General features: G+C 34.9%; 1 protein-coding gene across 2 annotated transcripts in view; it reads right to left on the bottom strand.

Annotated features, from left to right (window-relative positions):
• Nucleotides 1-22,982, bottom strand: part of LOC150103889 (uncharacterized) — an 86,542-nt gene that overhangs the window by 10,098 nt on the left and 53,462 nt on the right. For both annotated transcript variants that reach the window (XM_090396588.1, XM_090396587.1), the window contains exons 2-5: nt 9,542-9,609; nt 8,419-8,464; nt 5,115-5,229; nt 4,369-4,538 (exon numbers count right to left, since the gene is read on the bottom strand). In XM_090396588.1, the coding sequence (XP_090252714.1) occupies nt 4,369-4,538; nt 5,115-5,229; nt 8,419-8,457 (324 nt within the window). In that variant the 5' untranslated portion in view covers nt 8,458-8,464; nt 9,542-9,609. The remainder of the gene's footprint in view (nt 1-4,368; nt 4,539-5,114; nt 5,230-8,418; nt 8,465-9,541; nt 9,610-22,982) is intronic.

Raw genomic sequence — 22,982 nt, 5'->3', positions numbered from 1 at the left:
GACTTTATGATCGCGAATTGTCTTCGATTGTTTAAAAATAATCAGTCTTGAATTGAACCACGAGACTGGCTGCCCACCGATTTCCAAAAAAAAAAAAAAAAAAAGTTGTTTCATACTACAAGTCTCGCTTGCTTATTTTAGTGAATAAGAAAGGCGTTAGGAAGTCATTTATTATTATTTTGATAGAAAATATGATTATTTTATAAAATAGTATTTTATTATTAATTATTTTATTATAATACTATTTTATTATAAAATAGTAATTCTGAACACGTCTACGATTAGCTCTTTAACAGCCTATTCATTGAAGTTTTAATTTGATTTGTTTTAGAAGTATTTTTCCATATTTAGGTGATATTTTATAATAGAAGAATAAATGAATAATAGAAGAATAATAGAAGAATTTTATAATAGAAGAATATTCCTGCTTTTATGCCATTGCTAATGCTGTTGGTCGAGATAATGGGAAATGGATCATAAAAAAATGTTAAAAAAAATTAAAACTTTAAAATTAAAGAAACATCTAAATTCAGAAAACCATAACAGCTGTCTAATCTACAAAATAGAATTTTTTTAAAAAAAAGTTTGATTATTTTTCATACGTAACTCTTATTTGTTTTCTTAGTGAATACGAAGTTGTGGAACGCATAAATGAAGCAACAAAAAAATGTATATCGACACCCGCAATAAATTTTCACACAGGCCCTTAAAAGTTTGAGATCCACGTTTTACGACCCTTCTGCCATATCATGCTTTACCGTCAAGAAAACATCGTTCCAATGAATTCTATCTCCTTTTAAAACTTTAAAACAGCTCAATAATAATATTTCTCGTTTGTCTTTGGGTCTCATTTTCGTAGCATTCCATTTGGATGTCTTTCCGAGTTTCAATTCAGAATTTTACGTTACTATAAACTTCAACATCGTCCAATGGGATAATGCTATAAGAGACGGTGCATAAAAGAATGTAGAGTCGTGTATTTTCGTGTTTTCAACGTTTAAAAAAAAATTCAAGAATGTTTACTGCAAGTAGAAAAGAAACCCACGAATTTTCTGATGCATTTTTCTTCGTTGAAGCTATAAGAAAATAATGAACACTAAAACTATAATTCTAAAAACATATCACTTCTGCCATTGTAAGAGGGAGTCTGAAAAAAGGCTTCAAGTTATTTGTAAACCTAGAGAAAAAGGATAAAAAAATCCATCTGCATTCACTCACTTTAATATTATTTACGATAAGAAACAAAAATTTGGTAAAAAATTGACAGTGAAGTGATCTCTCTCTCTCTCTTGGTGTGTGTGTGTGTGTGTGTGTGTGTGTGTGTGTGTGTGTGTGTGTGTGTGTGTGTGTGTGTGTGTGTGTGTGTGTGTGTGTGTGTGTGTGTGTGTGTGTGTGTGTGTGTGTGTGTGTGTGTGTGTGTGTGTGTGTGTGTGTGTGTGTGTGTGTGTGTACAACATACAACTCTGCTTGATTGATTTTGATGAAAAATTTGGTATTTGGAATTACTATGAAATTTTGTGAACTCGTATCAGCTCATTGGATTGTTTTAATAAAAAAAAATTAAGCGAAATGGTACAAACTGCATACTTCTAATGTCTTCATGTTATCGACTATCCTATCCAATTCCCTCAGTCACACGAGTGGTGGAGGGGGGAAGGGGGGCGTAGCTCTATGCTGCCATACTAGGGAGATGATGATGAGCAAGATGGTTTCCACCTTTAGTCAAAAGAGACCAGATAAAGGTTCCTCAAGTCACGAAAGGGAATCGATCCCAGGTCTTTCCAACCAAAGGGCTTCGTCTAAACCAAGGCTATCCAAAGCACTACCCATGGGCCGCATGAGCCCTCCTTCTCCTCTTTGGGTTTTGATTTTCACGAGCGAAAAAATAAAATAACAATTCGAATCGAATGCGTCTTAGATATTTTAATTCTATCACTAATCGATAATCTCCATGTTGGTAATTTTATTTTGGTGTTCTTACATCACTATAAACCGACGTGCTTTTCAAATATTAGATGTGTCAAAGAAGCGTTCTTACACTGCTTTGTTCCATCGCGCATGCTCCGGTCACTCACGGGGAACGTGGACGCATGATTAATGCGCAATTAGTGTTGTTCGTTTGTACAGCTTTCCAGGTTGTGTCGCTGCTGCTCACCAGATTACTAGACACGATTGTGGTGCGAACTTCGGATAATTTTTTTTTTTTCCCTAATGCGGCCCTCGGATTACCTAAGGTTGGATAGCCCTGGTCTAAACTGACTGAGCTACGGTGGCTCCATGTTATCAACTGTCAGTATGTTATTAAAGTGTGACCAACCTGTCTGCAGCACAAAAGCCAAAAACGGCTGTAGATGCAGTTGTTATTATAATGCATGATGTCACTATACAAGAATGCAGTTAAGAAACGCCTTCTTATGGTGTTTTCAAATTATGTCTATGCTTATTTGGGATTCGACTCGATACCAAACTTAAAAATTAAGTTTTTCACTTTTAGCTACTTCAGATCAGGGGCGAATTCTCCATGCTTGCTGCGCAAGCTCATTAATTGAGAAAGATGCAATATTTATTTGTTAATAAATGCATGCATTTATAAGCATTCCATTTAGGCTTTTATTTTTTGTAGACAGAAGACGTTTTAAGCTTGCGCGGCAATAACTGAGCTTTGCGTTGTGTATCGAAGGCCGATGCTTGCTCGTCCAGTCAAAGCTAACCTGGCTTGTTCGGTTGTAGGAGCTTCCAGGTCCTCGCAGCAGCACTGGGATTTCATGTGCGCGCATAGTTATTTCACGTCGTCTCACTCTGTTGCTTAAACACAGGCCATACGCAGTCAACGTAGCTCTAGCCAGTGAGCTTCAGCCAGCCTTTACAAGTGTGCGTGTTGCTTGGGAAAATTAAGTTACAACCAACTTTTTATGACGATGTTATTGGCCAGTTCATAAAGAAGAACTGTAGGGTAGAATTTGTATTCAAGTAGCAAAATTGAAAAAGACAGAATATCATTTATAAAATAAATGTTGTATTTGTATGATTAAATGTACATACATTTCTAAATATATAGTTTTAAATGGTCAGTAATTCATTATTCCGCTAAACAGACTTCAATCAATCACACCTTTCACTCCCTGAATCATAACAAGAGCAAGCGTGAATTTCAAGACCAGCATTCGCCCCTGCTTCAGATGTGATTTATTAAATGACAAATAACATCTGAAGTAGGTCAAAAAAGTAGCTCGGGGTATGAAAAAAAAAAAAAATTAAAATATCCACTTCTGAAGAATGGAATTCTTCACATTTGCATTTAGAACAGGAATACTCTTTCTAGTAATTATTTAGGGATAAGAAAAACGATAAATGGAGGCAGTAATCGCCCCCTCTCGGTATCCGTTATGCCTTTAGTTGGAATGAACTTATTTGAATTCTGTCTAGGACATCAAGAATCGTTACAAAGGTTTTTGAAATAAAACTGAGTTGACCGGTCTCGTACGGAGGAGAAAGTTTTCTTTTCCTTTTATAAACTGGAGTCTTCATCCCACAAAACACACAAACTACTCAGAAACTGGTTTGTCTGGACACAAACAATTTCGGCCTGAGATTATGAGGGCGAATAGATGCAGTCCTCCAAACAAGATTCTTTTTTTTTTTCAGCTATAATTTCTTGAGACGTCTTTATAAGAGACTATTCCAAGTTCAGATTCTTCCCACCACAGAATACGACATTATTGTGATAATCCTTGAAACATTTGTAAATTTCAACCGACATCCTGCTAATATTGTATGTAAAAAAGTGACATCACGTTCGTTAGACAAGAATGTGTTTTTCTGGCAAGGTCAGTTACTTATTATAATTAAAATTTTGAAAACTGGTCATCTTAATTATACAGTAAATTATTTATGCATACGTGGCGCCATCTAACAAATCAGTCGGGAAGCTGGTAGGATGTCCATAATACCTTGATATATAAATGGTAGATGCACATAATTCTTTTGTCCTATTTTTATTTACGAACTAACTCGAGTTATAACAGCTCGTTTAGATTATTTGTTCATGCCCATTACTTTTAAAGAATCAAAATATTGCCTGAGTACGATTTCAGTCTTCAGACAAGCGATAGTATTATCGATATAGGGGTACGGAATCATTCTTTATGAGACACCCACCTAAGAATTCATCAAAAGCCAGTATTAAAGACAATCAACCCATAACAAACACTCCCCTGTACTTATATGAACATAAGTTACGTTCCACGTATAATTCTCTCTCTCTCTCTCTGTTTAAAAACACCCCCCCCCCCGAATTAAAATTTCTAACTCCTTAATATATCGACGCATCACACAGTTCACGTCTGGACGTGGGCGAACACAACTCACCTGTCGAGTACCACACCCTTTGAGGGGGATACGAAGTTCGTAATATTTACTGCCGTCCCCATAGAAGCGACAAGGACTGGTCCGGTCGTAATCCGTATAAGTAACTCCACGGAATGGCTCGGAGAAGTTAATCTTGACTACCATCTCTCCAGAGGCACAACCAAGAAAGGCTATGGAAAGAAAGAAAGAAACATCACTTAAACACGACCATTAGAGATGACGAGGAAAAAAAAAAAAAAAACTTGCTATAACATTTTAAATGAGAAATTCATGCAAAGGATGAAGGGCGAATTCTCGGAGATCAGGACATACAACTTGATGAAAGCACCTGGGTGTTATTGTAGCAATCAGTTCCAGTTGAAGTGTTTCACTGGCAACTGACTCGATCGCATTTGCTACCGAACACAGCAATTTCAGTGTTTGGCCTTTTCCCATCTTCATTTGGTGCTAAATGTTTTTGGTGTGTGGCTGACCGCTCACTAGGAAGTGTAATAGGAGAACAAGTACGCCTGTTTACTGTTCATCTGCAGTGTGCTGTTAGCGCAATCTTTTTTTGTTTTTCATGACAGGAATATAAGGTTTATGACAGAAATATAAGGTTTATATTTCTTCGATTTAATTAAATTAAATTAAAAAGAGATAAAAAAAATCCTAAATAATAGCTATAACGGTTGAAGACAACAAACTGTTCTCCAAAATGAAATAGAACAATATGTCAATATTTTACTCTGGTTATATGGACTGACCTTTGGTCCGATTTGTTAGAATTTCACTACTAAATTCATCTGCGACCGCCTGTCTCACAACATTCTCCACATGGCTGTCATCCCTTTGGCCTTCCTGTCCCCTCACGATGGACAGCTATATACAACGAAAGAAAATTACATTAGAATTCCATAATAATACGAATTAATTTTTTCACATTTTGTCATTATTGCATATTTATTTTCTTAATTTCTTTTTAAAAAATAATAGTAATGATAGTAATCATTTATTCCACTGATTACTTCAAGCGCTAATAATAATATTTATTTACGCCTGTAACAACACATCTCCCCAAACAATATACATACAGCATGTGGCGCCACCTGGCAAATATTTACTCCATACAAGACTAAACGATTTATTAGGAGATAAATAAAATCATTTCTCATAAGTGGGTGGACACCATGGCCAAAAGTAACAGGAGATAGGTCAAGGAAAACTAGAAAGATATCGAGAATGGAAAAACAGACAGAAGAAGTAGGAAATGCATTACAATTCTAAAAATCTACATATGTACATGATTAATCTATTGACAGTTTGCATAACAGGAAATGGTCATGTGACGAAAAGTGCCGCTTAGTGAGTTGTTTGTTAACTAATGCTTTAAAAAAAAACAAAAGCGCTGTGTTAAAAGAAATCTAGGTTCTTGTTTTGACTTCGTTATCTTCAAGAAGAAGCTTTCGTCCAATTCCTCCAAACCATATGTACATGATTAATCTATTGACAGTTTGCATAACAGGAAACGGTCATGTGACGAAAAGCGCCGCCTAGTGAGTTGTTTGTTAACCAATGCTTTAAAAAAAAACAAAAGCGCTGTGTTAAAAGAAATCTAGGTTCTTGTTTTGACTTCGTTATCTTCAAGAAGAAGCTTTCGTCCAATTCCTCCAAACCATCGATGGGCTCACAGTTATTTCTAACACCGAAACTGGTGTAAAAGCGAAAGTTCATTCACCCCCCCCTGCTGTTAGCGCACGGAAAAATCATCAAGCCGAACGACGTGCTCGTGCGAGTCTTCCACGTCTCCTTGAACCCAAGTAGGCGAAACAAATGACACCCACCATACTAGAAGGGCAGCCTCGAGCACTCAAATTTCGGGTTCTCCACCTTATTAAACCTACATACGACTAACTTTCTATCTGCATCCATTTCAGACGGATAGAGTGGGTTGTCGAATATTGAACTTGTCTCGATGGAGAAAGGGAGATGGAGTGGAGTATTGAAGAGGGACTTTGCTTATTCCAGATGGACTGAGTTATGGAACAGTTGCTTCCATTTCTTGTCCACACGGCAAGCCAGTGTTGTTTATGTCATGCAGCATTTCGTGTTGTTTAAAAACAATAGTTAACCAGTTTGTTTTGTGCAAAAATCCTTGACCACCTACACGACCTGAAGCTATAGAAAGATTCTTCACTCAATCGGTATGGAGGATGCTTTCTGGTGTTGAAATACCTTGATTCGAATGCCGATTAATCTTTCCGAAGCATATTTGAAACGTTCGGATATTTCTGATATTCTTGGTAGCAACCACAAAACTGAACATCTTGGGTTAATAAAAACTTAATCACTTCTACCCCACCCTAGAAACACTAACCACTCCCAAATTCATGGGATACTCTCTGTATCAGATCTCTATCCTTTTCCCTAAACTTATACAAATCTTGATAGAAGCAAAATGATGTTAATATATGTCTTTATAAGTAGGAAATGAATTTCATCGACATATGCGAGACTGACTACCGTTTTGCTTATTGGAGCCTGAAGTTGCTTAGGAAAAAAAATCTCTTAATGCAGGGTTTCTGGATGATTGATTGATTGGCTATTTTGAAGGCCGAAACAACTGTAAACATCATCACTGAGAACAAGACTACCATGTCAAATTAGGTCATATATATATATATATATATTGGCAAGAATGCTTTTCATATTCCCCGTTATCTGTAGAGGACAATGTAAGGATGTGGTGTTATTGAGCTATGAGCTCTGATCATGGTAGGAGGGTAACAACAATAGCCGAGCCTCAGTTAGAACTTCATTGGCTACAACATTGCCATCCCTGGGTACCCAATTTAGTCGCCTCGTACGACATGCATGGGCGATTTTCACGTAAAAGCCCTTTCTAAAAATTAAGACGAACCCCTCTCTACGAGTGGCTGAAAGATAGTCCAACTCAGCGTTGGTTCCACTCAGTGACGCCCCCCACCCCCATCTGAGCAGAACCGCTACACGAAAAAGCAACCACTGACAAGGCCCCTCCCAAGTTACTCGATATATAACAGTATAATGTCCTTATAAGGACTGGCTTAAAGGGGCGAGGCAAGAATGCTTTTCATCTTCCCCGTTATCTGTAGAAGACAGTGTAGGGATAAGGTGTTATTGAGCTATTAAAGCTCTGATCATGGTAGGGGGGTAACAGCAATAGCCGAGCCTCAGTTAGAACTTCATTGGCTTACAGTGATAGGAAAACTATATATATTTATTATTAAATTATATATAAAAGGTTTATTTTTATATTTTTATTTAAAATAGGTACAAATAAATAATTTATAGAAGTTTTTAAAATATTTAATTAAAATATAATTTCCTTTATTATTCTATATAAAATATATAATTTTGTTCAAAATTTATTTTTTCTTTCTTTATTTTACTCGGCATTCTTGATCATATAAGATTAATATACTACCCCTCAACCTGGTTAGCGAATGCTGATAGCAGTAGTAGTATTTGTTCTCATGCAAGTAGCGTTATAAATGTAATAATTTTCTGTAATTAAAGGTAAAAGGAAACACAAAACTTCATACCCAATTTAATATGTTGTATTATATAACATATTAAACTGACCTCAAACCTTATTTGCTTGGCAGCAATGGAAAACTACCTAACCATCCTAAACAAAATTTAAAATTCACGTTTTTATTCATTGAATTACTATGTCAAATTAGGTTAATGCTTTCATCAACCTCCGAATAAATGACTATAAATGCAAATTCGCAAAAGAATACAAAAAAAAATTATAATTTAAAATAATGCTCAAACCTGTCTATATATATATTAACTTTCCTAAACTTTGTTTGTTTAATAGTGGAATATTTCATCTTTTTTGTTGCTTTTAATAAAGATATACAGTATTACTGATATATAGCTGTTGTTGTTCTTTAAATTTAAGAAAACACTTATCTAAACAAGAAAGCATACCTCCCAAAAATAGCAGAACAATTATATGCTTATTAGTATGTATGCAGCAGTATGAATATGTGTATTTTAGAACAGAAGTAAATTTCAACTTACGGTTGCCATGAGTAGAAGGAGAAACAACAAAGGCTTCATGGCTCTTCTGTAAAGAAAAATCGGTTGAGTATCGTTTTAATTTTTAAGTATACTAATTAGCCAAAATATTAGAAACTTTTATAATAATATAGCTGTAATAATAATGTTACATCTTAATAATTCACTATTTCTCTATAATTTTACTACAATTTTATAATTTATCTCTTTCAATAAATACACCTATTAAGTGCTAGCTAACCTTCTGCTTTTAAAACTTAGCGAATTTTTGACCAAGAAATTTTTTGCATACTTTTGAAGTTTCTAAAGTTTTGCACATACAATATGTGTAATGTCATTTTACATCACACATAAAATTTAAAAAAAAAAAAAAGTAATGGGAATTCCTAAGAGGACTTGGAAGGACAGAGAACTATCTGAACTCCTGCATCTTCCATCACTCATCCCTGTCTGCATGCGTAGAATGCGCTATTAATGTTTGTTTTCATTTTTTCTCCTCACACTGGGTCCCATTTGCAAAGTCATCCTGGATTCTTTCATCTCCATAATTTTTTTTTCCTTGATTCATTTGCTTTAATTAGAGACCACAATAAAGCTTCTGTCATGGCTATCCCACAGAGAATAACATTGTAGCGACTGTCATCAACAAGACAAGCACTCAGCAGTGTTGGTGATGTCATCTGATCTGTCACAAACCTGAAACTTGTGCCTCTGTCTTTATATGACCAGAGCCTGTCTGCTATCCGAAAACAAAAACGATGTTAGCTACCTCATTTGAGTATATATATATAAAAAAAAAACATCCTTTGACCTTGCGATACGAAAATAGGAAACGATAACATGATTAATAAACTTGACGGCGGTCAAAGGTTAATTGATCTATTTTTTGCGTATGACCTTAGAACTTTTCCAGAAAGCTTACAATGGATGACTCTACTTCTGTAAGGCCTAGTAATGTTGCAAGCAGTTTTTTTTTTTTTTTTCATGAATAATCAACACTAAATACCATACAGTAGAGCGACGTTCTTTTAGGAGAAAGAAAATCTGATTCTACTTTGATACTGAATATGCTACGACAGGATGTGATGGATTAAAAGAACTAAGAAATGGAAATTCATTTAAATACCTTTTAGGGATGCATCATTATAACACGCCTTTGAGCCATGGATCAGCACCTTCCTCAGCTTGTCGAGTCTGAAAAATGAAAGAAAAGAATATAGAAAAACAAAAAAAGACGTGCATACGAATATTTTTTATTTAAATAATAAATAAATTAAAAATTTTGGCTAGTCCTACCTATATAGAAATGATTTAATATTCAGAAAAAATAAAATCTAACTATAGATTTTAAATGATCTTAGAAATTGTATTTTTCACAAATAGAAAGGATTGATTAATTAATTAAATACATCAGTTATAATTTTCAATAGTTCTTAAAAGAACTGGGAGATGGACTGAGTCCTTCACTCTTTATCCCGTCATCTGAATGAAGAAAATCTGTGTGGATGGGGTGTTATTGAGCTAAAAGCTCTAGTCATGGCTAGGTAACGGCAATAGCCGAGCCTCAGTTAAAACTTCATTGGCTACAGCATTGCCATTCGTTACCCTCCAAGGGTATTAATCATTATCATTAATCACCGACTATTTCAGTAAAGGTGAAATCTCAAAAAATCGGACGATCTCTAGGCCACTCCATAGTGGGCGAAAGACCGTCCATATCTCAGCGTTGGTTCCACTCAGTGACGGGCTCCCCGACCACCGAGCAGAACCACTCAAATTCCGAAGAAAATAATTCACCGACAAAACCCCTCAGCGGACCGTGCCGGAGAACACCTTCCCCGGAGACTCAAAGTGCTCCCTTAAGGCAAAAACCTTAAGAGAGCGAACTCAAAAACTCTCGAATCTCATCGCCCAAAGGGGTAACAGCAACAGCCGAACCTCAGTTAAACTTCATTTGTACAGCATTGCCATCCATGACCCTCCAAGGGAATGAATCAATCACCGACTATGTAAGTAAAGGTGAAATCTCAAAAATACGGACGATCTCTAGGCCACTCCATAGTGGGCGAAAGACCGTCCTTATCTCAGCGTTGGTTCCACTCAGTGACGGGCTCCCCGACCACTGAGCAGAACCGCTCAAATTCCGAAGAAAATAATTCACCGACAAAGTCCCTCAGCGGGCCGTGCCGTAGAACTTCTCACCTTCCCCGGAGACTCAAAGTGCTCCCTTAAGGCAAAAACCTTAAGAGAGCGAACTCAAAAACTCATCACCCAAGGGGGTAACAGCAACAGCCGAACCTCAGTTAAACTTCATTGGTACAGCATTGCATTGCCATTCATTACCTCCAAGGGTATAAAATCAATCACCGTATGTGTAAGTAAAGGTGATATCTCAAAAATATCGGACGATCTCTAGGCCACTCATTCGTGGGCGAAAGACCGTCCAAATCTCCGCGTTGGTTCTACTCAGTGAAACTCGAGTACCGAGCAGAACCGCTCATTCCGAAGAAAATAATTCACCGTTCACCGGCAAGTACCCCTCAGCGGGCCGTGCTGGAGAACACTTTCCCCGGTAACTCAATTGCTCCCTTAGGGCAAAACCTAAGAGAGCGAACTCATTAACCCAGGATAACAGCAACAGCCGAACCTCAGTTAAACTTCATTGGTTCAGCATTGCCATACGTTACCCTATATGGGCATCTCATATAAAATCAATCACCGTATGTGTAAGTAAAGGTGATATCTCAAAAATATCGGACGATCTCTAGGCCACTCATTCGTGGGCGAAAGACCGTCCAAATCTCAGCGTTGGTTCTACTCAGTGAAACTCGATTACCGAGCAGAACCGCTCATATTCCGAGGAAAATAATTTAATTCACCGGCAAGTACCCCTCAGCGGGCCGTGCCGGAGAACACTTTCCCCGGAGACTCAAGGTGCTCCCTTAGGGCAAACCCTAAGAGAGCGAACTCATTAACCCAGGATAACAGCAACAGCCGAACCTCAGTTAAACTTCATTGGTTCAGCATTGCCATACGTTACCCTATATGGGCATCTCATATAAAATCTAAAATCAATCACCGACTATGTAAGTAAAGGTGAAATCTCAAAAATACGGACGATCTCTAGGCCACTCCATAGTGGGCGAAAGACCGTCCTAATCTCAGCGTTGGTTCCACTCAGTGACGGGCTCCCCGACCACTGAGCAGAACCGCTCAAATTCCGAGGAAAATAATTCACCGACAAAGCCCCTCAGCGGGCCGTGCCGGAGAACACCCTCCCCGGAGACTCAAAGTGCTCCCTTAAGGCAAAAACCTTAAGAGAGCGAACTCAAAAACTCATCGCCCAAGTGGGCAAGAGCAACAGCCGAACCTCAGTTAAACTTCATTGGTACAGCTTTGCGTTGCTATCCATCACCCCCAAGGGCATTAATGAATCAATCACCGACTATGTAAGTAAAGGTGAAATCTCAAAAATACGGACGATCTCTAGGCCACTCCATAGTGGGCGAAAGACCGTCCTAATCTCAGCGTTGGTTCCACTCAGTGACGGGCTCCCCGACCACTGAGCAGAACCGCTCAAATTCCGAGGAAAATAATTCACCGACAAAGCCCCTCAGCGGGCCGTGCCGGAGAACACTTTCCCCGGAGACTCAAAGTGCTCCCTTAAGGCAAAAACCTTAAGAGAGCGAACTCAAAAACTCATCGCCCAAGGGGGTAAGAGCAACAGCCGAACCTCAGTTAAACTTCATTGGTACAGCTTTGCGTTGCTATCCATCACCCCCAAGGGCATTAATGAATCAATCACCGCATCTCACGGTCAATTCACAAATCTTCTTTTTTCGCGAAAACTCTCTTAAAATTATATGAAGAATAAAATTCTAAATTTCTAAAAGGTGTTTTAATGTCACTCTAATTATTTTAATAAATCTAAAAAGATATAATATTTTTTCGATAGTTTTATCTTTAAAATATTTGTTTATATAAGTTTTAAGAAACGACTTAATTGAATCCACATTATTATATTTCGCTGCATATATATCCAAGCATCTAGGGTGATTACGTATGGTCCCATCAACTGTTTATACCGCAATGTATTAATATTCTCTTTGGATTGCAGTTTGTGCTGTTTTTCATCAAAAGGTAAACAAGCAATATCCCACTTTCCGTTTGTTAACTAGCACTATATTAGAGTACGTCTAGCGTAGCTCTAGACATACTCTAATAAATACGAGAATGCAGACAAAACTAATGCGAATATAAAGGTAAACTATAGGAAACCTGACAGTTTATGCCTGCGGTAACAATCTGAATGGGGGGGGGGGGGGGTACTAGAAAAGTCAGTAGCGGAAAAGCTGTCTTGACAAGTTAATAGTAAGCATTCATTTTAAAATTGTGCTTTCTTCTGGTCATGATTCTCTGCAAGAGTTGATTTAGGAGAGCGAAATAACAGGAACAGACGAACTTATTGTAAGTTAACAAATGTAGAATTGTTGCGTTTGATTTCTTTCATAAATATTATCGCTAAAGAAATTATAATAATAAACACATTCAAATTAGATAATCACAAATATTCTCTCATAAAATGCTGTTCCTAACATTTATGCATTTCAATATATTTGAAATTTAAAGAAGAGCCCTCTTTTATATAAAGAATAATACTCCACCAGTTGCAAAAATAAATAAAATAGGTAGATGATTCTATTTAACATTCTTCTCAAAAAATTTATAGAGATAATTAATTTCATGTTTCATAAAACGATCATGAGAAAGATAATATAAACTCTGGGGATCAATTATTTAATGTTAATCTGATTTTAAAAAAATTCCCACACCTTAATTTTTTTTTTAATTTTTTTGTTTATATATTATGTCTATATGTTTTTTTTTTTTTTTTTTTTTTTTTTTTTTTTTTTTTTTTTTGTGATTGCGGGAGAGGGTAACGAATGGCAATGCTGAACCAAGGAAGTAAACTGAGGTTCGGCTGTTGCTGTTATCCTGGGCGATGAATTTTTGAGTTCGCTCTCTTAAGGTTTTTGCCTTAAGGGAGCACTTTGAGTCTCCGGGGAAAGTGTTCTCCGGCACGGCCCGCTGAGGGGCTTTGTCGGTGAAAATTATTTTCCTCGGAATTTGAGCGGTTCAGCTCAGTGGTCGGGGAGCCCGTCACTGAGTGGAACCAACGCTGAGATATGGACGGTCTTTCGCTCACTATGGAGTAGCCTAGAGATCGTCCGATTTTTTGAGATTTTACCCTTTACTTACTAATCAGGGTAACGAATGGCAATGCTGTAGCCAATGAAGTTTTAACTGAGGCTCGGCTATTGCCATTACCCAGCCATGACTAGAGCTTTTAGCTCAATAACACCCCATCCACATAGATTTTCTTCATTCAGATGGGATAAAGAGTGAAGGACTCAGTCCATCGCCCCGTTCTTTTAAGAACTTTTTTGCTTGTATGTATATTTTTATTGCATTTGATTTATTCTTTTCTGTGACATCCATATTTATGATCCTTATAACAGTACAGTTTTAAACGCGTTCATTATCTTTTGATTTTCATATCTTTCTTAGCATCTCGTAAGCAATACTTCTGTGTTCTTCTGCTCTGATTTCTTTAGTTACCAGTCATATCAGATTAAAAACGCTGTTTAATTGCTCTAATAGTTTATATTTTACTTTTAGTTTTTTTGTTTTAGATGAACTATTATTATCTTTATGTTGTTTTCATTTCTTATTAAGCTAACTTCACGGTGGCATTTGGTTTAATGCGTTTGCTTCTGTTATACGCTTAACATTATTGCTGGAGTTCATTCCGTGCGTATGAAGAATAGATTTCAATTTGCATCATGGCGTATCTTACGAAAATATATTTTTCGTTACGACAGTTCATTAACAAACAATACGTAAATAACAAAGTTCATTAACAAACAATGTGTAAATAATAAATAGCATATGGCAATTCATTTTCCATATGCTGTTTATAATTGAGCGTAATATTGCTATAACTAGTTTTATAAAATCAGCCAAGTTTTTGTTATTCAACCAGTTGCTGTAGTTTTTTTTTTTTTTAATTCTATAGTTATGTTATTTCATTTTTGAGTAATTGGTAATTGAGTCCATGGCTACTAACAATTTGCAGACCTTCTAGGCAACGGAATTAGGCAGACAACTGCGACCATCTCTGAATCCATCACTCGAATTTATAGAAGAAAAGGATCCGATTTGCATGCGTCAAAGATAAACTAGCCTTAGAACATTCTGAGAGAGGCTGAGGGAAAAAATGGCTCCAGGAAAACAATTTTCCTCTATTCAGCAACTAGAATTGACCCTATGATTTTATTCCTATTATAATATAAGTTAAATAATACTAATTTATATTCAGATTTAATATGATAGGAAATAAATATAACAAAATAACATCAATCTAAGATTTACTTTTTTATAAAATGAGAAACCACTTTTAAATTAAAAACTATATTATATTGTTATTAATATTAAATTATGATTTCTAGATATAAATAAATATAATTTAAGATTTATTTTATTTGAAAGCGGAATTTAAAACGAACGTCAATACTTTACTTTAAATATTTAGACCGATTTATAGATTTACTTTAAATGTAAACATAATGAACTTTGGAATTGGCAATTTGCTTTAACTTAACGATTTATTTATACATGAAAGAATTACTAATGCCGTTTTGGGGAAAAAAAGGTAATATAGTATACATATTTAAATAAATAAATATACATATTTACATAAATAATTGAAGAAATTTAAATAAAAATAAATAATTGAAGAAAACGAATATAATAAATGAATATACAGTATATTGAATAAATAAATCAGTATCAGTAACCCGTTTTAAATGAGTAAGTTACATCGAAATGAGTAATAAGTTACATCGATCGAAATGAATAATTTATTTCTTAGAGTCCTTATAAGGACTGGCTTAAAGGGGCGAAGCAAGAATGCTTTTCATCTTCCCCGTTATCTGTAGAGGACAGTGTAGGGATAAGGTGTTATTGAGCAATTAAAGCTCTGATCATAGCAGCAGAGTAACAGCAATACGAGCCTCAGTTAGAATTTCATTGCCTACAGCAATGCCATCCCTCCAATGGTTATTAATTGGAGGGCAATGTAATTATAATTACCCTCCAATTTAATTTAAAATCGACCGTGAGATGCGGTCGATTTAAGTCAAAGCTCTGATCATGGCAGGAGTTGTCATCCATTACGCTCCAAGGGTTATAATGCTTTTTAATGCTTTTCATCTTCCCGTTATCTGTAGAGGACAGTGTAGGGATAAGGTGTTATTGAGCAATTAAAGCTCTGATCATGGCAGGAGGGTAACAGCAATAGCCGAGCCTCAGTTAGAACTTCATTGGCTACAGCATTGCCATCCATTACCCTCCAAGGGTTTTTTGAACTTCGTACCTCCCATCACCTTTCCTAATGGAAAAAGTTAACCTTAGATTTATTTTATGCTTTCTTATAAAAGGTGTTAGAGTAATTTTTAGAAATATTTAAAAATTTTTTAAGTTTTCCAAATTAATACTCAATATGATATTTTTATTATTTCTTATATTAAAATTAATTTATTTTATAGTTATATAATAATAAAATCTAATATATATTTAAGACTCATTGGCATTAAAGTACGAAAAAATTAATTCTAATAATTTCCAGAGCTAATTTTTATGCTAAATTCTAAACGGTGTTGGAATACTTGAAAACATTTTAATAACAAATTATTAATAGTTTGGGGCGATTTTTATTGTATTATGCGTATAGTTACAAAATTATATATTTAATAACTTTAATTTTTATTTTTATTTTATTTTTTTAATTAAATTATATTTTTAATTTTACTTTTTATCACTAAAAAAATACAAACTTCTCATTAGTAATCAATAATTCCTACACCAAAGTTTCGCTTTCCTATAGCAAGGAAGACCAAATATCATTCCTTAAATTGTATTTTATATCAAGAAAAATAATGCATAGTGTCTTTCATTAAGTATGTATAATTTCCATCAAAGGTAAAGACTTTTTTTTATCAGAATGTTATCTTAATGACCTAAAGGAAAACTTGCATTAGCTTTCCCTTTTTGGTATTTTCTATGCAATAATAAAAACTTAGTATTTAACATTTTATCGTAACTCTTGTCCTGAACATATCCACAGGAGGCGTTTTCCATGCATTTTCTTGTATTCAGCAACTACTTCCAAGGACGCCAGCTTGTACCAGAACACCCTCGCATAGACAACGATTTGACCCCACCGTATACGGGATATGTGCCAAGGTCACCAAACATGATTGTCCAACCAGCTTCTTGGAAAGCCACTATAAAGATGCGCCAAACATACATACATTAACAAAAAAAAAAAAGAGCCCACCCCTAAGCCAAAAATGTCTCTTTATTGTCCGAACACTCTAAAAGGACGAAGAATTAACGAAATTTGCTTCATTCTCTGCAGTGAGTTGCCATCTGGTAGACGAGACCACACTTCAAGGAAAACATGCACATCTTTGTTTGACTTTTCCATATCCGGTAAAACTACCCCTTCAGCATTCTTCCAGGTGTTTGTCGATGTTTCAAGTGACCCCAAGCTCTCTCTCTCTCTCTCTCTCTCTCGTCTTAAAGAGCATCTCCGAATCTTCTCTTCCTCCCCCCTCATTCTGTTTCATTCGTATTATTTGTAAAAATACAAACTTGTACAACTTCACCATAGGAAGATAAGTGATCGAGTTCGCCGTACCTTATTTACATAATATTAAATAGCCATAATGATGGTTTCGAAAAAAAAATTGTATTTATTTATTCTTGTATAGGAGAATTGTACATCAATTTGAAGAGACGTACACATGAATTAATAAGAATTTATTGTAATCGACTGAATATTCTTATGATTGGACAAATAAAACGATTTTGTCTAATTTAATAGACAACTGAAAAAGCTCAAACAAACATGCCGGATACTAGGATCATTTCAGAGAGAGGGAAAACAAAATTTCCCATAACACGTGGAATTCTCACCGGAGGTTTGCTGTTTTCATTATTCTATGGCGATCCCTCCTCAAAAATACATATGGTTAATTATCATGTAACAGCTTCCCATAAAGTCTTGTAAGAAATCAAATTATCTTAGACTTATTGTGAATAATAAAATATCTTTGGTTGTTGCATTTATCCTATGTTTGTACTTTTAATAAAGAGGTTTTCGTGAACCTCATAAAAACAACCATAAAGTGATTCCCAAGTTATAATTATTACATGTATTCCAACCGGATGTGTTGCAAAATAAACTTATTATTCATATACTATTAGTATTTATTATAAAATTATATAATTTATATAAAATAATATATCAAGTTTAAAATAATGAGAAAATTTTATAAAATAATTGTGAATTTTTAAAAATTTTCAATTTTTCTTTATGGATTTAAATAAACCAATATTAAATTTATATTTATAATATTAAATTTATATTGGTTTATTTTATTTTATTATTTTTTTTTATTTATTTTAGGACTTCCAGGGTAACAAATGGCAATGCTGTAGCAAATGAAGTTTTAACTGAGACTCGGCTATTGCCGTTACCGTTACCCAGCCATGACTAGAGCTTTTTAGCTCAATAACACCCCATCCACACAGATTTTCTTCATTCAGATGACGGGATAAACAGTCAAGGACTCAGTCCATCGCCCAGTTCTTTTAAGAACTTATTTTTTTTTTTTTTTTTTTTCTCTCGTGCATGGTGCGATTTGGATATGAGTCTACCGTTGGATACTTAAGGGTTTTGTGCAAAAGAAAAAAAAGAGTTGTTTAAAAAAAAAAATATATATATATATATATATATAGTGCAAAAAAAAAAATCTGATCGATAGATTATAAGTTAGAGGGATTGGAATTATACATTTATTATCGTGTGGTGGCCGGCATAAGAATAGCTCCACTGCAGCCCATGCATGTCGTACGAGGCGACTAAAATGAGTACCCAGGGAGGGTAATGGATGGCAATGCTGTAGCCAATGAAGTTCTAACTGAGGCTCGGCCATTGCTGTTACCCTCCTGCCATGATCAGAGCTCATAGCTCAATAACACCCTATCCTTACATTGTCCTCTACAGATAAGGGGGAATATGAAAAGCAATCTTGTTTCATCCATCTAGCCAAATATACATATATATATATATATATTTGGCTAGATGTATGTATGTATGTATGTATATATATATATATATATATATATATATACATACATACATACATACATGTATGACTCCAGCACTTTCCCACAGCTTGGAAAACTGCTGACATCATTCCTCTGAAAAAGTTAGAGGCCCATCAGTCTTCTTTCCAATCTCGGTAAAGTAACAGAAAAAAGTCATCCTATCAAGGCTACAACTAGCAGTGGGGCAAAAATAAGATAATCCCAAATGAGCAATTTGGTTTTCGCAAGGCTCACTGCACAGTGCAACAAATTCGCCGATTAAAAGAACATATCATCCATAGTTTCAACTGGCACCTCCACACTGCTGCTGTGTTCTTGGACGTTGCCAAGGCCTTCGATAAGGTCTAGCATCAATCAAGGACTTATCTTCAAACTTATTGAAAACAACATCCCAATTAAGCTAGTGAAACTAATTAACTCATACCTTAGTGAAAGATACATGCAAGTAAAGCTTAACGGAAATGTTTCATCAAGGCGCAAAATTCTAGCTGGTGTACCTCAAGGCTCCCTTCTGTCCCCACTATTCTTCTATCCAACTATTCTCAATTTACGTATCAGATATTCCGCTAAATTCAAGAACACCATTGCGGCCCTTTATTCCGACGACACTGCTATTCTAGCAAGGTCTCTCAGCCCTCGCCTGGCAATCAGTAGACTTCAAGGAAGTACCAACGCACTGGAAAAATGGTTCATCAACTGGAGGATTCAAGTAAAACCCCCCCTCAAAAACTCAGCCATGTTATTCTCTAGAAAAAAAGGTCTACATTAAAGAAGACATCTTGCTCTCTGGTCAAAAGATCCCATGGCAATTAGAGACCAAATATCTTGGGGTACCACTGGATAAGAAACTCCTTTTTAACAAGCACATCAATCTCATTGGCTCCAACACTTCAAAAGTAATAGCTCAACTCTACCCAATGGCCAAAATAAATAAATTACAAAACAAAATAAATTACTACTTTACCGGATGATCATACGTCCAATTATCACCTATGCTTCACCAGCATGGAGTCACACTTCACTATCAAACATTTCAAAACTACGAAGAATCCAAAATAAGTGCCTAAGGATGATTCTAGATGTCCCATGGTTTATCAGAAATTCACAGATTCATCGAGAAACCAGCATTCCATACATCTTCTCCCTTCTTCGCGATCTCGCAGAAGAATTCTTCGTCAAGTCAAGTTCGCATTCAAACCCGCTGATCGTACAAGCTGTGAATTACAACGAAACAGAGTACTACAAATACAAAAGACCGAAGGCTATTCTACTCCCAGCTGATCATAACTAATACAACTGCCTCCAGAGGGCGAGCTTAAAGCTCACAAAACTCCTTTTCCCAAATAACTTCCTTTACAGGCAAAGGGGAATATGAAAAGCATTTTTGTTTCACCCATCTTGACAGTAGCGTTATAAGTTATTATACATTTATGATTATGAATATAAAAAATGCTAGTGCTAATGAATACTTCCATCATTCGTGTAATCAGAAGTATTATTCAAATAGTAGTTTTATTATATGAACGTTATTTTATTTATTCAAAGAATGTTTATGGAATTGTGTTACATCGTATTTCTTCTGATGAAGTAATTTATTTTTATTTATTTATTTTTATTTTATTATATATATATTTGGTCATGCATGGTGAGATTTGGATAAAGAGTTTACCGTTGGTTAGTGAAGGTTTTTATGCAAAGGAACAAAGAGTTGTTTAAAAAAAATAAATAAAAATAGAGCAAAAAAATCTGCTATCTTACAAAATAACGGGAGATCCTATAAGACATTCTAATTGATCAATTTCTTTAAACCGCATTAAAAAATCACAATAAAGATTTGCCTGTTCGAAGTATTGTGCATAGAGTTGAAATTTTTTTCTTTGCATTGAACTGGTTTGCACGCCTTACAAATCGCGATCTCTAAATGATATTCATTCGCCAGTTTCACAGTATAATTATATGAGGTGCAATATTTCCCCTTGCTCCCATTTATTAAATGGGCGAGTATGTTCTTCGTTCATTACGTCATAAACATGTTTCTTGAACTTATCAGTTGGCATTATGTTTCTGCTGAGATTATAAATCAGTAATATTGTACTTTGCACGCGTCACCTCCTTTAATTTTTTTTAATTTTTTTTTTTTTTTTTTCTGTCTTATCTCTGTTCAATAAGCGCCAGTGGTCAAGAACGCGGTTAGCAGCCAAGCGAAATCTTTTGCGATGACCTCACGATTTCTGTTCATGCGCTTGACTTAATTCACAGTTGATTGTATCGAACTTGCTTTGGTACGAAAATAACACATTGCTTTAAGTGATACATTCGGGGTTCATGGGGCGGAGATGTAGTTTATGATGAGAAATAGCAAACCTGATATTGTTAGAATGCCTTTTTTTTTGTGATTTAAATACATCTTTCTGACTACGTGATGATGTTTATTTCGGGTATCAATATATGTACGTTTCAATCAAGATGATTTTATACTAAAGCGCCATCTGGTGTTCGTTTTCCAATATGCATTTCTGAATTACAGTTTTTTTTTTTAAGGTTTGGAATTGGCATATTTTATTCTTTTATAAATAAAACAAATAAGAAGATAAATGAATATTTTTCTGTAACCTTCAATATAAAGAACTTAATTTCTACTTTAAACTAATTTAGTCTCCATTCCCGTAGAAAACCTGCTCAGTCCGAAGGTCAAAAAACAAAGGCTTATTTCCTTTAAAAGTGATAATTATGCGCATAAATTAACTCCTGAACCGTGTCTTGCATGACCATTGACCATTATTTACGATGGTTTTTGTTTCACAAAGCACTTTACCATTGGATGACTCCGGAGTGGACTGTTTATGATATTTCTCTTGCTAGACAATTCGTACGAGAAATAGATCCATTATGGTAATTTACAGTCATATTTAAGTACAGAATTTTGCACTGAAAGAGAAACTTGGTTCCACCGTTCCCATGAAAATTCATCTTAACCTTAACCCATAAAGGAGTTAGTAGCTTCCGGTTTTCTGTTAATACAATCGTACAACATTACACACCTGTCAGAAAGTGATATATGTATATCCTGGGAAGACAGCTTAATTTTCCGCATTTCAAAACAAGATAATTAGTTAACATGAATTAATTTTCATTTTATGTAATTTTAAGTAATTTTAGAAACATTTTTCTTATAATGTTTCTAAAATTACTTTTTTTTTAATAAATAATATAAATTATATACGTTATTGCATTTCACAGACCACCTAAATCTGAATCATTAAAAATATCTAATTTGTATCGTTTATTTAAATAGTTTAGCTTGTGGTGCCACCTAGCAGAAAATTATATAAGTAGTTGTTCAAGTTTAAATTCAAATAAAATTGACAAGAATATTCATCTGTGATTTTGGTCTTTAGTCGTTCAATCATAAGGGTAATTGTTGATGTACACGTTGAAATTTCGTAGGAAATAATCAAGTACTGTATATATATATCTAGTTACGTAATTGACCTATTGAGGGCAGCACAAACTACCATACACTCCCATGTTTTAAGTGTGTTCTCTTAACATTTTAATTTCTGTGGATAAAACATAATAGAAATAGATCTTGTATCTTGAAAAAGTTAATCAGAGAATATCCTATTAATACAGATAAATATGATTATAACGATTGGGTATATTATCCCTTTTAAATTATTAATTTAACAATGAACTACTGAAATGAAATAAAATGGTTGTTGATTAAAATCAATTATAGTAACATTTAGACGATTTTTTTTTTATTAGTTCCGCAAGTTCAATCAGAAATGAAGCTGTCTGCATTCTCCTCCACTATTATACATTGCTTCTTCTTATATATATATATATAGTTGGTTTAACACCTAGTTTGTGATGCAACACCATGACCAAACACCTGATCTAACAGCATGTTTGGTACAATAACACATGTATCTGAACCAAGACAGGCCACTATACATTGGTCAATCTGGTACTAACAGTAAGCTAGTTTCGTCTCTTGTGTGCCGAATACACATTCCAATAGGCTTTTGGACAATATATGAATCACAACCTTTCACTTTTAAAGAATATTGTTATTAGCAATGCATTCTGAATCAAAAAAACAGAGGGCGCGGTCTTCGATGTGATCTTGATATCATATTCAATGGTTTACATTGAAGATGATTAAAGAAATCTACATTTCTTTAAAATTAAAGAAAAAATTGTATATGAGATAGTGTGATAAAGTGGAGAACAGTGCATAATGATCGTTTTTTTTTTTTTTTTTTTTTAAAGAATTGTCAAATGTTCAATTAACCAGAAACAACTAAATAATTCATACTTCAAACAAA

The sequence above is a fragment of the Typopeltis vanoorti genome, chromosome 8 (assembly GCF_054136105.1).
Source record: "Typopeltis vanoorti isolate ZY-2024b chromosome 8, IOZ_Tvanoo_1.0, whole genome shotgun sequence".
NCBI classification, from domain to species: domain Eukaryota; kingdom Metazoa; phylum Arthropoda; class Arachnida; order Uropygi; family Thelyphonidae; genus Typopeltis; species Typopeltis vanoorti.
The sequence above is the reverse complement of the archived record's forward strand: the minus strand, read 5'-3'. Positions and strand labels throughout refer to the sequence as shown.